Source organism: Berghia stephanieae, chromosome 2 (genome assembly GCF_034508935.2).
Source record: "Berghia stephanieae isolate SIO BIC M18660-M18661 chromosome 2, UCSD_Bste_1.3, whole genome shotgun sequence".
NCBI classification, from domain to species: domain Eukaryota; kingdom Metazoa; phylum Mollusca; class Gastropoda; order Nudibranchia; family Aeolidiidae; genus Berghia; species Berghia stephanieae.
The window spans coordinates 16473820-16489480 of NC_088361.1; the positions used below are offsets into that span (position 1 = coordinate 16473820).

Genomic DNA, 15661 nt, shown 5'->3' on the forward strand with positions numbered 1-15661 from the left:
GTACGTCATCGCATACTATCTATATTCGACTGGCGGATATTATGAGTTTATTTTGGCTAAATGCAAAGCATCAATAGGGCTTTGTGAGAAAAGGACCTGTGTTTGAACGACTCTGAAAGGTGTCAAAGTTTATTTTTTTGCGTTGTTACAAGTAGTTGGTAACTTTTATATGCAGCGTCATATTGGAGTGCTTTTTGAGAAAAGCCCGACTAATCCCACTCTTTCCACGGCCATCAACTCACACCACACGCAGGCAGTGATGAAGTCAGTAGAGGATGCCGCTGCTCTCTTCAGTGGGTCGCCTGCCTTTGTTCCCAAACAACAATATACAGTTCTTGACCGTTATTGGATTTTCGACGAAAGACCGGTCCGACCTTGGGAGGGCTTCTCCGAGGTTACGAAATAATCGATATTGGTCAAAAACTGTATTATAACAGTCCAGATCTACATATAAATATAAAATGTCAGAAGAATAAATAGAATTTTTAAGTAAGACGAGATTAAAAGAAGATTTTAGATTAATTTTTTCAAGTGCCAATAAAAAAAATAACAAAAAACCAACAAACAAAACAACAAAAAACAAAACAAAACAAAAACAAAACAAAAACAACAAAAAACACAATTGAAACAAAACACTCAAACAAAAAAAAAAACCCATCACATTGTTCCATATTAGTTTATTTCTCTTTGTAAAGAATATGGTATACACCCTAAACTTCTCCCTGCTATCAAAAGAATGTATGAGAACACACGGGCAAATGTTATTTCTCCAGATGGTGAAACTGTGCTGTTTGAGATCAAATCAGGTGTGCTTCAAGGTGATACATTAGCCCCCTATCTCTTTGCAATTGTACTGGACTATGTGATGAGAAAGACCTACGCTGGCATGGAGAACGAGCTGGGCTTTACGCTACATAGACAAAAAAGTAGCCGTAATCCAGCTATGATTGTCACGGATCTAGATTTCGCAGATGATCTGGCTTTACTGAACGAGGAGATGGACCAGGCACAAGAAGTCCTCAATAGACTTGAAACTGAGGCTGGACGAGTAGGACTGTGCTGTAATGCTAAGAAGACAATTTTCCAAACCTACAACCAAGAAAGGCCAATTAGCATACAGGCAAAGAATGGAGAATGGCTGAAGGAAGTTGACAACTTCAAGTACTTAGGAGGTTGGATCCAAAGCAGTTCCTCTGATATCTCTGTCAGGAAAGCATTGGCTTGGAGTGCCTGTCACAAACTCAGGAAAATCTGGAGTTCAAACCTACAGAGGGAAATAAAGAAGAGACTGTTCCTGGCAACGATAGAGTCAGTACTTCTATATGGAGCAGCGACATGGACTATAACTAAGGCCCTTGAGAAGCATCTGGACGGCTGCTACACCCGTATGCTGCGGATGACCTTCAATGTAAGATGGAAAGAGCGCATATCAAATGAAGTGCTCTACAGTGACCCCCCCCCCCCCCCCAGTGAAGAAGATACAAAAGAGAAGACTGAGACTTTCGGGGCACTGCTGGAGAAACAAGGAGGAGATTGCAAGCAGTCTTGTGCTATGGGAACCACCTGAGAGAACCAGAAGCAGAGGCAGTAGAATAAAACTTACATTGACTGTCTGCTAGATGACACAGAAATGGACAACACCCGGGAGCTGCGTATTCTTATGGAGGACAGGACAGAATGGCGAAGACTTGTGGCTCATGTTGGGCGCCCCAAGGGGCGGCCTTAGTAAGTAAGTTGAATGACATTCTGACCCAAAACTAAAAACGAATAAAATGTGCAAATATATTCTGCAATCGTTGAGTAAAATATTTATTCAACGCGTTCAAAGCATTATTCAACGATTACGTATCTATTAAGTAATGATAGGGTTTTCCAATGGGATGGGTGGAGTAATCTTTGAATAATAACATAGTAGTTATATTGATTTACTGGCAGGGGAAATATAAAAATATCAAAGAGTAATTGACAAATTAATTTAAAAGATAATGGTCTGGACATAAACACTGAAATTTGAATAAGGCTTTGCTTCAATATCCATTGATACCAACCACCACAAAAGCATTGAATACGTAATAGTTATTAGTGAAGGCCAGTAGGGCCAAAATTGTGCATATCGTGGTCAAAGCATAACATTTGGTAACAAAGAAGGGAGTGGCCATCCAAAGAATTAGGGATATAGAATAACATTGACTAAAGACCGGAAAAACCATAAACTGACCACTCATTAAAACACTTCAATCCATTTTACAGGACCCATTATATTTACAGTATCTTGGCTGTCCTGTTCTCAGTAGAGTTGTGTTTAATAGATTAAAAAATTAAAAATATCACCTTCAAACCCTACCCCCTCCTATAGAAGATTAACGGGGATAGGAAATTGTTTATACAACCTTTCTCTTAATCTGGATGTATGGGATTTTTACTCTTATTTATTTCAATAAATCGCTAGAAACCATGTGAAATATCCCAATCTCTGACAACATATAAAATTTGGTTTGCTTTTGTGGAGAATCCTTTACCTAGTTAGGATACGAGGTCTGAAAACACGCTGTTTCTGAGAGACCTGATTCATGTTCCTACTTCTGTCTTGTAGACTTTTCTCTTATACGATGGCAAAAGTCACAAAACCTACGGCCGTGGTATTGTTGATGTGCCTCCTGCACTTACATAAACTTGAATAGGAGGACTGCTTCCGCAGACAAATAATGAGTAAGTTACATATTGAATTATAAGGCGGCAAAACTATTTTATTAGTAGATATTTAGACAGATTATTAGGATTACGGGACGTAAAAGAGAGAGGATGTATTATCTTTACTGACGACCAGCATGTATTAAGACTAGAAAATAAGATGTTATCACTCGGACACAAGAAGATAAATTAAACAAAGTATTTATCCAGTCCTCCGGAAGAGTGGTTTTACACTTTCAATGAGATTGGAGCCAGTATTTTGACATCACATGTTTGTTCCCTATTAAAGTATCATTATACGTTTAGGAAACGTTGACAAACCATCGCTGTCACCGGTACACATTGCATCGTCAATACATGGGGAAAGATTGCCAGGTTGCCAGTTTGACAAAATAAATAGGAACGACCGGCTTACACATAAAATACTGTATTTAAAATCTCACGTAGATACGTGAAGTTTACGTTATGTACTCGTAAAATTTAAACTGAATGGCTGATGATGCTGAATATATTTTCGTCGGCTTCATGCAATATTATAGTATAGGAGCAATAAGATTTAAATATTGATGCAACACTATATTATGCCATCATTTAATATCTGAGGTTTGCACACACACACACACACACACACACACACATACATACATACACACATACACACACACACACACACAAATCTTGTCTTGGTGTTGTCTCCTTTGTTTCTTATAGGGCAGTAGGTCTGGCTTCTCGTGAAGAAGATGTGTAGTAGGGGTACTTCTTCACTCTTGACCGAACACGCGTACTTCACGCAAGACTTATCACTATCCTTTTGTGTCTGAGAGAGATTTGACCGAATAAGTTCCAAGGCACACTTTTTTAAAATGGATATTTGATATTACGACACACTTTTCTTGCTATTTGTCACGAACAGGGCAAGACAATTGGGCAGCATTGAGTATTTTATAACACAGTTTGGCTTTCTCTATGTTTTTATTTACTGGGACTCATACACATAGGATCGAACAGATCGAACTTTTCTTTTCTATGATTTTAATGGTCACTCTTTGATCGACCTTCTCTATACAGATTGACATTTTCTGCTCTAAGCTTTTAATGGTCATTCTTTGATCGACCTTCTCTATTCAGATTGACATTTTCTGTTCTGTGATTTTAATGGTCACTCTTTGATCGACTTTCTCTATACAGATTGAAATTTTCTGTTCTATGATTTTAATGATCACTCTTTGATCGACCTTCTCTACACATATTGAATTTTCTGTTCTTTGATTTTAATGGTCACTCTTTGATCGACCTTCCCTATACAGATTGACATTTTCTGTTCTGTGATTTTAATGGTCACTCTTTGATCGACCTTCTCTATGCTATGACTATGACACATTTGCGGACAGTATTGGTAGGCCTTTTCTTGATTTTACGGTTTGTAGCTTGAATTAAACCATATATACAAGATGTCGTTGATATGTTCATTACCAGTTGCTCTACATTTTCTCTTCGATAGGGGATATGATGCCTCATAGTCTGCAACGTGTTCTGTCTTCTTTTTAACCCTCTAGCGTTTAGTTATTTTTAGTGGAGTAGATGAGTCTATTAAGATCCAGGCCTACCCACTATATGATATTGACTAGTCATGGTTGTTTTCAGTCTTCCTCTTCTCCCCTGTCCTTCTACAGTGTGTCCGAGCCATTACAGTTTCCTTCTTTTCACTATTGACAACAGTGGTTCCTGCCCTCCTGCTCGATAATCTACCCCTTCTAATATATCCTTATTGTGATCCAAATACGAAACTCTCAGGATTTTCCGATAACTTTAATATATATATATATATATATATATATATATATATATATATATATATATAATATATATATTATATATATTAGAATTAGGCGTTGTAAGGACGGTGCTTAATTTGGTTAATTTGTGCTGGTTACATCAAGCTCTCTAGTGGACGATGGCTGGTAAGATACCGGCCTTCATACTTTCAACGAAAAAGATTTCCAAAGAGGAAATTAGAAACACATCCGGTATTGATATATTTCGTTCCTTTTCATATTTGAACTTACTTTTGCCATGATGGATCAAATCACGTGATATTGACTGTTGACTGATCAGACTGACTACAATGATGTCCATGTTAGACTGTCAATTATATATTTAAGTCAATGAAATCTTCATTGAAACTCGAACAGTTTGAACCAAAAAAGAAACACACAACCAGAAAAAAAGGTACTGATGAATCACATTATTTCAGTCAGTTACAATACCAGCAGAACTTTTGTCTGCACTATACTTTCTGATTGTTATTTTTGGTTGCTCTTTGAAGCGAACTTTCGACTTCGAGTCTCCGTTCACTCGCAACTCGCGAGCCCGATTTCAGATTAGATTCTGTTTTTTTAGTTTAAAAACATCACAAAAATGTGTACTTTCGACGATCTGCACTTAGCTAACAATTTGAAAGCCAGTGTCAATAGCAACAGGAATCTTTTTTTGCCTCTGTCATTCGTAACCAACGTATTTTCCTTCCCAATCGAAGCTCTCTCAATCTATAAAATAGCTCCTATCTTGTCAACGCAATGATATATCCTAGTAGTAGTAGCTAATCTCAACATCAGGTGACGGAGGAACCATCATTTGTTTTGTTTTCATTGGATGGAAACAATCATAAGCTGGGAACCACAGGGTTCTATCGAAATAGAGTTCCATTGCAGAGCCGATAGCGCCCTCCAGTTCTCAACTATGGTTGCCATCTAACCTTCTTCTTCTTGGTGGCCATTATAGTAGCCCCTAAAATATTAATTTCACGACACACACACACACACACACACACACACACACACACACATGTTGCTATCGGACATTGTGACCTCCTCTTCTGAAGTAGAACAAATTTGTAACCGAATAGTTGATGAATAGCAATGGGAATGGCCTATAGATAGAACGAAGTTGACGTCACTTAGATCTTTGTTATTGTTTTTTTGCCATCCATTTCTATCACTGATTCCAAACAGAATTAACCACTCTATAAACGTTCATGGTTGCACATAGTTTTCTATGTTGGTCCGTTTTATTTCCAGATGGCAATGCTGCGAGTTCCTTAGCCAAATGCACACATAGAAGGAACGAAATTGACGTCACTCAGCTCTTTGTCATTGCCATTTTTATGAGTATTCCTCACTAAATTCTCTCAATCAGACTATAAACATTCAATGTTACACATTTTTTGTATGTTGGTACTTTGTATCCGGCTGGCGGATGTTATGAGTTTTTAAACTAAATGCACAGCACCAATAAACGTTCAAGGTTACACATAATTTTGTGTGTTGTTACGATATATCCGGCTGCCGGATGTTGAGAGAATTTTGGAGAAACGCAAGCATCGATACTCTCTACCTTTCCATTTAACACGTGCTCGAGGTCATTGGTCACATTACAAAATATTCCCTAAGTGACCCACATAGTGAAACGTTTTAAGTGTTTTCATAATATCTATCATCATAATAGGTCATTTTCTTCAGCTTGACACATGGAAATGTGTACACTTTTCATAACCGAAGCAGCATGTTTACATTTCTTAAGAACTATCCAATCCTGAGACAGCAACAAATCACGTGATCGATGACTCAGACGAAAACCTGATAACAGATCGCTCCCATTCATTTACCAGTTGAAAAACGAGTGTGCAGAGCTGAACATAAAATTCATTCATCTATGAACAGTTGACGATAATCCTTCACAGCATAATGTGCTATCAATTTTTGATTGTTTCTTTCAGGTTAAAACGTAAAACATTTAATTCATTTTTGAAATGTTGAAATATTATATTATGTATACATAACAAAATTCACGAAATTTGACTAGATAATTATATTTACAAAAAAAAGCAAACTAACACACTCTGACAATAGGGGGAAATGTGTGATGTCAAAAACTGGTTCCAATCTTAATGGAAGTGTAAAACCACTCTTCAGGGGGACTGGATACATACCTTGTGTAATTGGTCGTCTGGTTTCAGAGTGATGACATCAGATTACCTAGTCTAAATATTGCTGGCCGTCAATAAAGTCAACCATCTTCGCTCTCGTTCGCTCCCCAACCCTAAGAATTTTCTATATATCTTGATAATGATACTAAAATAGGCATGCCACCTTCTGATTAAATACGTAACCTTTTCATTATTAATACCCCGACAGAATGTTTACATAAACCTTTCTAAGAAGCTTCGAACAGGAAGAGTAAAGGATGTGACGTCACGACATCCCTGCTTTCTTCTTACCCCGGCATATAAATATATAACTGAATGAACATTTTTCATAAATGAACAGCTGACTAAATATTTAGATAAATTTTTAAAAAGCGGATGGCATCTTCCATACACACACACTCTCTCAAACACACACACACACACACACACACACACACAAAAACATAATATATATAATATATATATATATATATATATATATATATATATATATATATATTATATATATATATACATATAACGAGGACATCTTTTAACGAATTTAATTTTGCAAGCATCTTTGAAAATATAAAAATCGCTCTTTAAGTTATATGTTTAATGTAGTGAAATGTTGTGATTATGCAGTAAACTTATTTTCTATCTGGTATTAATCGCACTTATCCGTCCACAACGGGTACATACTGGACAGAAAGAAAGTCCCACTAATGGAGGGATTTTGCCATTAGGCAGGTTCTTGACCGAAACCGATTCGCTGCCACCCAGTGCCTCCTCTTACTGGTGGAGAAACCTGGCAACTTCTCCCCCCAGTTTCGAGGAGTTTATATCCCTTCAGACGCCAGCAGCTTCTAATGGTGCTCACACTACTATGACGATCGACCCAATCAGAAAATTCTTCACCGCATTCGTAAAGCGTCGAAAACCCTCCCGGAAGCTTCGTCACAACACACCGTTCAACTAGATGCTCTGCGCTCGTCCTTTCTGTAAGTAATAGGATATCAAAATTTCAAATGTATGTTTTTATTGTTTCTGTTATTGGCTGAAGTCGGGTTTTGTGCCCAAACGTTCTACGAGTTTGTTCGGGATTTACTTCTCTTTTGAAGCTGTGAAATTCAGTTTTGTTTATTTCTTGTTACTATTCACAGCTTCTAGCAGCTTATTATCACTTTGAGAAAAAAAAGGTATATACATTTAAGATGTGTGTATTTAGATCATTAAAGATCCAACCAAAAGAGTGCCTGCATTCAATAACGCCAGGAAATACTGGATTTCCTCAAACCGCCTCTTAACTGGACATGGCAGAACTGCATCAAATATGTGCAGATGGAAACTTGGAAACCCGCGAGAAATGTCAGGCAGCCCCAGAGACCAGCGATCACATCGTCCTCCACTGTCCAGTCACTAAACTAGAAGGTGGCTACGAAACCATCCTTAGGGCGGAGGAAGACTTTAGAAGCTGGGTTGACGAAATACATTTGGAGGTGTAGCCATACGCTACTACTATTCAGGATTGTAGCTCCCAGCTGTTTGGGAAGGTAGTTTTTGATGGTATGAATAGGAAATAAAAGTCATAAAAACCTCTACTCTTATGGTTCCTAAAGCCTTGGCAATGTCTGTGTAATTCGGAAGCGAGGACGAGAGACGCATGCGCACAACTAACATGACGTTCTCTCTCTAATAACTTTTCTGCCGGTGACGTCACAGACTATGGGTGACGTCCAATCAAGGGATGCTACTCTTCCGCTAATCTCATTCCCTATAGGTAGATTCTTTGGATAACGAGACGTAAAAGACCGAAGATGGATGATCTTTATTGGCGATCATCATACTATTTAAACTAGAAAATAAGATACCATCACTCTGAAAACAGATTGTGAATTATACAAGGGATATACCAAGTCCTTCTGAAGAGCGGTTTTACACTTCCATTGAAACATGAACCAGTTTTTTGACATCACACCTTTCTTCCCTATTTACTCAGACTCTGCCGTACTCTGAAAGAAAAAACAAAAAGAATATACATTTTAAATTTAGGCCAGAAATCTCGTCGAGTGTTTGTCGTTGTTAGTTTTTGTTTTTAAGGGTTTTACGGCGCTTGCAACACATTTAGATTATTTCAGCGCCAGTAAAAATGAAGAAAATAAGATAGTAAAAAATTATAGATTTACAAGTGAAAGCACACGAGAAAAAGTAAGACAAAAAGGAAGGGTTCAAAAAGGGTACAAATGTAGATTCCAAGAGCACACTATCTTGTGTTCTTAGTTGAGATCATCTAAAAGTATCATCCAGGCACAAGTACAGGTCCCCACCTATTAGAACACACTCGGATGTTTACAAATCATTCTATATGTAAAATGAAAAAAAAAAATTCAGTACATAATAGAGAGACGATTTAAACGGAAAAAAAATCATCTCCCAAAACTCTAACTATATATTTGACTATTTCCCTTCCAGCCAGGGTATCCGGCCAGGGCCAGGAAAAAACCAAGTAATCTCACTCCAAGACAAAGACAGAAAGCATGTTGGAATAGAAAACAGATATAGGGGAATAGAAGACACAGTAAGTGCCTCCCTGCCCACGATCGGAGGAGTATTTGTCGTTGTGTTATGTTTTACGACAATAAAAAATCCATCAGCACCCATTAATCTAAAAGATTTCCTGCTCGCGTAATACCAAAAACTGCTGTTTGCGACAATCCCCACACAATCTGTTTTCTGTACATACAAGTACAGATTTAAAGATATTCGGTGAAAGATCATTTGAGAAATATGGACCATCAATTTTCAATTTTCTCCTTGAATCTTTACGATAAATGAACTCATTGGACAGTCAGCTTCAACTTTTTCATATTTCAGCCTCTCTTTTAACCATTTCTAATTCTTAAAACTTTAATTTTATATCTCAGCCTCTCTTTTACTCTATTAAAATCATTTTAACTTTATGTTCCTGTCTCTCGTTTACCAATTTCTAAACAGATTATCTTTAAGTTCATGTTTCAGTCCCTCTTTTACATTGACAATAATTCTTCTTAATGTAGCTCAACAATCATTAAAAGCATTTACAAGGGAACCGGTGACTAAATTTCCACCCATTTAAAATTCGGACTCGAATATACCTCGACACAAAGACATTGAACACCGTTAAAATATCACAGAAATATCCTAAGACGGAATACACTAGACATTTTCTTACAGAATTGAGCAACAGATGTGGCTTGGTTTGCGTCTCGTGGAAACTTAGAATCCCAAGACAGGAGTGAAGTAAATGAGTCAATAATACTTTGGATGATCAGACCTGTAAATACGTTCACGTTGGTTAGAGAGTATTTTCCATTACATCAATTGGCCCATAACACTTTGGGCAATCAGACCTGTAAATACGTTCACGTTGGTTAGAGAGTATTTTCCATTACAACAATTAGCCCATAACAATTTGGGCTATCAGACCTGTAAATACGTTCACGTTGGTTAGAGAGTATTTTCCATTACAACAATTGGCCCATAACAATTTTGGCTATCAGACCTGTAAATACGTTCACGTTGGTTAGAGAGTATTTTCCATTACAACAATTGGCCCATAACAATTTGGGCGATCAGACCTGTAAATAAGATTACACCGATTCCTCGTACTAAAAAATCACAAATATCCTGCGCCAGAATATAGAAACGATTCTTAATATTTATCCATTCACATTGAAGAGGACAGCGTTGCTCAGCGGTACGGTCGTTGCTTCGTACCCGAAAGATACCGAGTTCGATCATCCGCCGCGCAAGTCACTTCGCTCTATCTCACTTTGCGGCTGACGTCTGGGTTATTCCAGTCTTCCCTTGGAATAGACCTTAAAGACAAATTTCCTCATGGGGATGAGTAAAGGGAATTTTATGTATTTATTTTATTATCTATTAATCGTAATTTTTTGTATTTTAATGATGTATTTAAAATATTTATTTTTAAGTTTTGTATTTTGTAAATATGTAACTTAACTTAAAATTTGTTCATATTAATTCCTCCCTTGAGTCATACGAGTCTTCAAGGAAAATATTTCTACCCTTAACATTAACTTTCATCTCACAATAAAATGCACTTTTTTGAAAGTATCAAAGTGACAAATTATGGATCAGGTACTGGTGTAAGACAAAGATCTGAAAAAGTGTGTATGTAACAGTGCCAGACAAAACAAGATAGAAAAATTTTTAAATATAAATCCCAAAAATTGGTCTTCCTTGACTGGGTCGAAAAAGAAAGATTTTTTGGGATGTTTTTCGTCCCTATTATTTTTCTTTCTTGCTTTGTCTGGCGTTGTTTCACACACACGTTTTTAGATCTTCAATGCAAATGTAACTGCTCGAAACTAAAATAAATAAATAAGAAATATTAAAACAAAATTGAAGATTCGATTTTATTTGCAAAGATAGACGAAGGGAACGTTTCGGGTTTTTCATTTGTCAACAAAACAGGATGAATGAAACACTAAAGACGAATGAGAGAGATGGGAAGTTGGCATTGTTACGGGGAATCAATCATTAGACTATCCTCTCATCTCTCATTCCCTTTCATGATTGTTACGTAACTCGCAATTTATGATGTCAAGTCAAACAAACTAAAGATACAAAAATGACTCATAATAATATTGGATTTATCCTAACAAACAACCTATTTTTTTATAATGAGATAACATTATATTGATTATTTTTAGTATTAAGTAATTTATGAAAGAATTCGGAGATCATATGTTTTATTCTCAGTCTCCCACTATGATTTGTTACGATATTGAAATAAAGTTTATTTTTCTTTTATGTAATCTAAACACTTTATTTTTAGATTTATTGATTCATAATGACGAATACATTTCCCGTAAATATGTGACCCATCGTCCCAAAACGGTATTATTTCAAGATAATTTTGACCAGCAAAATTGAATTTACAACTAAATTGTGACGAAATACGAACTTTGGGTCTTTTTGCAAAGAATGAAACTGTATTTATTCTCCAAAATTACGAATATCAAAGGTAGGCTCCAGATTCGTATTTGCACTGATAAATTGATTTTCCATCAACCAGTGCATCCCAACATTATGCCGCTTTGAGACGGCGGTTCGCATATTATAGGAAATTTAGATATGTTATCTCTTAACTGTTATCATTATCCATTATCGTCATGATATGTTTATTTTTATATTGTATATGATTTTATTGAGCGTTAGATACTTGTATATCATCTTTATCGATTACTCCTATTATCAATCGACCTGCTTCAATAGAAAAGGATAGGCAAGATAAACATATCAAAAGGATGAACAACGGGAGAACTTTGTGGTTATCAACATTGTAAATAAAATCGGTGTAAAATTATATAATTTGGCATAATTTTGTATTTCAATCTTCGTGAATATAACGATTTGGGACTATTATTATATCAGTCTAACATGGCTACAGAATTGCACATAAAATCGGTGTAAAATAAGATAATTTAGCATAATTTAGTGTTTTAGTTTTATGAATATAACAATAGGGGGCTAATAGGATAACATAGAGACCTATCATTTATATTATATATTTTCTCTGATAATCCGAGTTTGCGTTACATCGATAATATCGAAGACATTCTCAGTTATTGAATATGTCAATCCACTTGTTGAAAACACCCTGATTTGTTTTTTACATTTGTATCCTATTAACCCTCTACATGCGAATGTTTATAATTCATAATTTTTGTTTTGTTTATTTGATCTACATAACATAAGCGTTTTTATCAAAAGAGTTGCGACATCTTCAATGGAATCCCTCAGTCATAATGCTGTTTTATTGATCTGCTGGAGATAACACGGGATAATTGTATTATATTAGAGTATAATCGAATCCAAGCCAGTAAAGAGTTAACATAATTTAAATCCATCCACGATACAGGATACAATAGCGTTTCTCTATTTTTAAATCTATCTGCACACAGTTTTTTAAAAATCTTTATAAGTACCCAATACCAGTCTCAAAAAACTTAGAAATCATAATATGTCGCCCCACAAAAAGCAATTTAAAAGCTATTTTTTAGTCGATGTGAACTTATTTGCAAGCATGTTCACGTCGGGTTTAATCCAATACCTTTAAATTAGAATTAACATTGGCATTAGTTGAAAAATCAATTTATTAGGAATTTGTCATAGAACAGTATTCTATATAGTCTGTTTACATTTAATAAAATAAGCAAGGATATTCAATCTCTGGTGACCGTTGAAAATGGTCTGAAATTTATTCATTTTATAGAGAGACCAGTCAAAATCTTTTAAATAATCTCTCGTGTCTCTCTAGACCTATTATTTCTTTTAATCAAAACCGAAGGGTGTGAACACGGGAAAATCAACAAGAGAAATGAACGGATCCTCGTCTCATTCCAGCGAGATCGTCTCACCATTCCAAGACAGCCATGATACAATTCCCATAAACCAATCTATTTACAAAGATGTCATTCTCAGCGACAATGCAGCATTTGTTCTTCTTTTACTTTTTTATGTCGTTCTGGGCGCGTTAATCAGTATCTTTGGAATAATCACAAACATCATCAACATAATAGTGTTCGTTAAACAAGGTGCCTATAAAGAGTGTGGTACCGTAAATCTTCTTGGATTAGCCGTCTCAGATTTGCTCGTGGCCATCACTATGCTGTACGTCAGCTTTTGTTTTTCTTTTGTCTTATTTGAACCTCCAAATCACCCGTGGGAGCCTTTTGCCTTTAAATACGTCACGGCAGGATGGCCTCATTTAATGGTTGCCCAGATTACAAGAACGATAACTGCGTATGTCGCTTTTGAAAGGTGTATGTGTGTCGTCTTTCCTTTCAAAGTTAAGACTATCCTGTCACCTAAACGCTCTATAGTCATAAGCATCTCCATTTTCGTTTGCTTTGTGCTCAGTTTCTCTCCAGCATTTATAAAACAAAAGCTAATGTACAAACACGATCCTATAGTAAATAGGTCACGAATTGTACTCGTACTGGCGTCAGATTGGCAATACGTTGTTGACATCATGTGGTACATTAACTCTATCGCCTTCAATGTCGGATCGGTGGCCATTGTCTTAATCTGTACACTCATCACCGCGTCACGTGTCCAACTTTCAAAAACATGGCGGAGCTCTATGGTAACTGGAGGTGCTGTTGAAACAAAAGCAGGTGATGCTGATATAAGTACGAAATCAGGGACGGCGTCTCAACAGAATGTCATGTCAAGCTCCAAAATGCAAAAAGAGAAGAAACTAATTACAATGATTGTCTCTATATCAGTAATATTTTTATTTTGTTACATTCCAGATTTCACATTCCTGCTTATGTATACGATAAATAGTGATATACGAATTTTAGGAAAATATCATAACTTGGCCATGGTAATGTATTCGCTGACATTCTTTATGGAGACATTTAACAGTAGCATCAATATAATCGTCTACTATAAAATGAGCTCCAAGTATAACAAAGTATTTCGTGAATGGGTGGGTTTGTCTACAGACAACGAATCCTTGAAATAACCAACACATTTATTACTCAAAACTGTAATCTACACGGTACACCAAATCATCAAACCAAAAGATAAAGGTAAAAGTGACATTAGCTAGGGTATATATCTGCCCGCTGGCTGGTAGGGACATACTCATTAATAATAGAAATGGGAACAGTCTTACCCCCGACTGTTTTGAACGTCCATCTTTTGAATTTTTACTCCAAAATTCAAGAGCACAAATTCTGTCAGGAACTTTCCTCTCTCTTGTTATTAAGTTTTACAATTTTTATTTATTACTAAATGAAATCCGTAATTGGGAGAATTAGAATAGAAACCCAAAAGGTGGTGAGCATTAATGTATATATATATATATATATATATATATATATATATATATATATATATATGTGTGTGTGTGTGTGTGTACATATTTATATATATATATATATATATATATATATATATATATACTCCATAAGATACCTATTATCAAATACTTCATTACAATTTGAATCCGGCAGAGAATTAACAACAATATCAACCTAAATTGGATCCCCTCAAGGAGACAGCTTGAGTCTAATTCTATTCACGATATACCTCGAATCGGCATGAAAGATCTAAGACCAAAATTACCACCAATAAAGAAGATCACTCGTGAATTGATATACGCAGACGATACAGACCTAATCTTTGAATCAGAACATCAAGCGAAAATATACTTGCCAATAATATCAACAACCCTAGAAGCATGGAATCTGAAAGTGAATCAATCCAAAACAGAATATACAAAAATCAACAGAAATTTAAATGAATGGAAAAGTGTACGTAAACTAGGCAATTTGATCAACGAAAATGAAGACATCAGAAAACGAAAGCAGCTGGCCACCAATGCATTCAACCAACTCCAAAATTTATGGAATAGAAATAACATAATCAGTGAGAATAAACGAATACAGATTTACGAGGCACTGATTATTCCGATATTGACACATAGTTGTGGAACATGGGGTCTCACAAAAAATGAACTTAGAAAGTCTCGATTCATCCCACCGCAAACAATTACTTCGCGTAATCGAAATCTATTGGCCAGATACAATTACAAATACTATCTCTATGACAAAACCAGGGTCCAACGCCTGAGTACAATAATAAAGGAACAGCGATGGAGGCTATTTGGTCACATCTTACGTCGTGAAGATAACATCCCAGCCCAATCTGCAATGACAGAATATTTCCTTCATGGCAACAAATATGTAGGGAGACCACTAACATTAATAGTGACTACCCTGAACCAGGACCTCTCTACATATCAGAAATTTCTGGATTCAGGTGAGGCCGAATTAATCCCCGAAGAACTAAGAAATACTGCAGTGCCCTCCGTACTAAAGTCACAACAAGATATTGACAGACTCAAAACTCTGGCCCAGGACCGTGACCAATGGAAACAATTAACAACTTGGATGGAGAGAGCAGCTATACTTATCGACCATGACTGAA

General features: G+C 36.1%; 1 protein-coding gene across 1 annotated transcript; it reads left to right on the top strand.

Annotated features, from left to right (window-relative positions):
- Positions 1–12700: 12700 nt before the first annotated feature.
- On the top strand, positions 12701–14939 carry LOC144964393 (uncharacterized). The gene is made up of 2 exons (XM_078898581.1): positions 12701–14259; positions 14686–14939. Exon 1 carries the CDS (start codon positions 13041–13043, stop codon positions 14190–14192), a length of 1152 nt encoding a protein of 383 aa, XP_078754707.1. The 5' UTR covers positions 12701–13040; the 3' UTR covers positions 14193–14259; positions 14686–14939.
- The last annotated feature ends 722 nt before the right edge of the window (positions 14940–15661 follow it).

Coding starts and splice junctions, on each gene's coding strand:
- LOC144964393 (XM_078898581.1), top strand. CDS start 13,041: ATGAACGGATCCTCGTCTCATTCCAGCGAGATCGTCTCACCATTCCAA.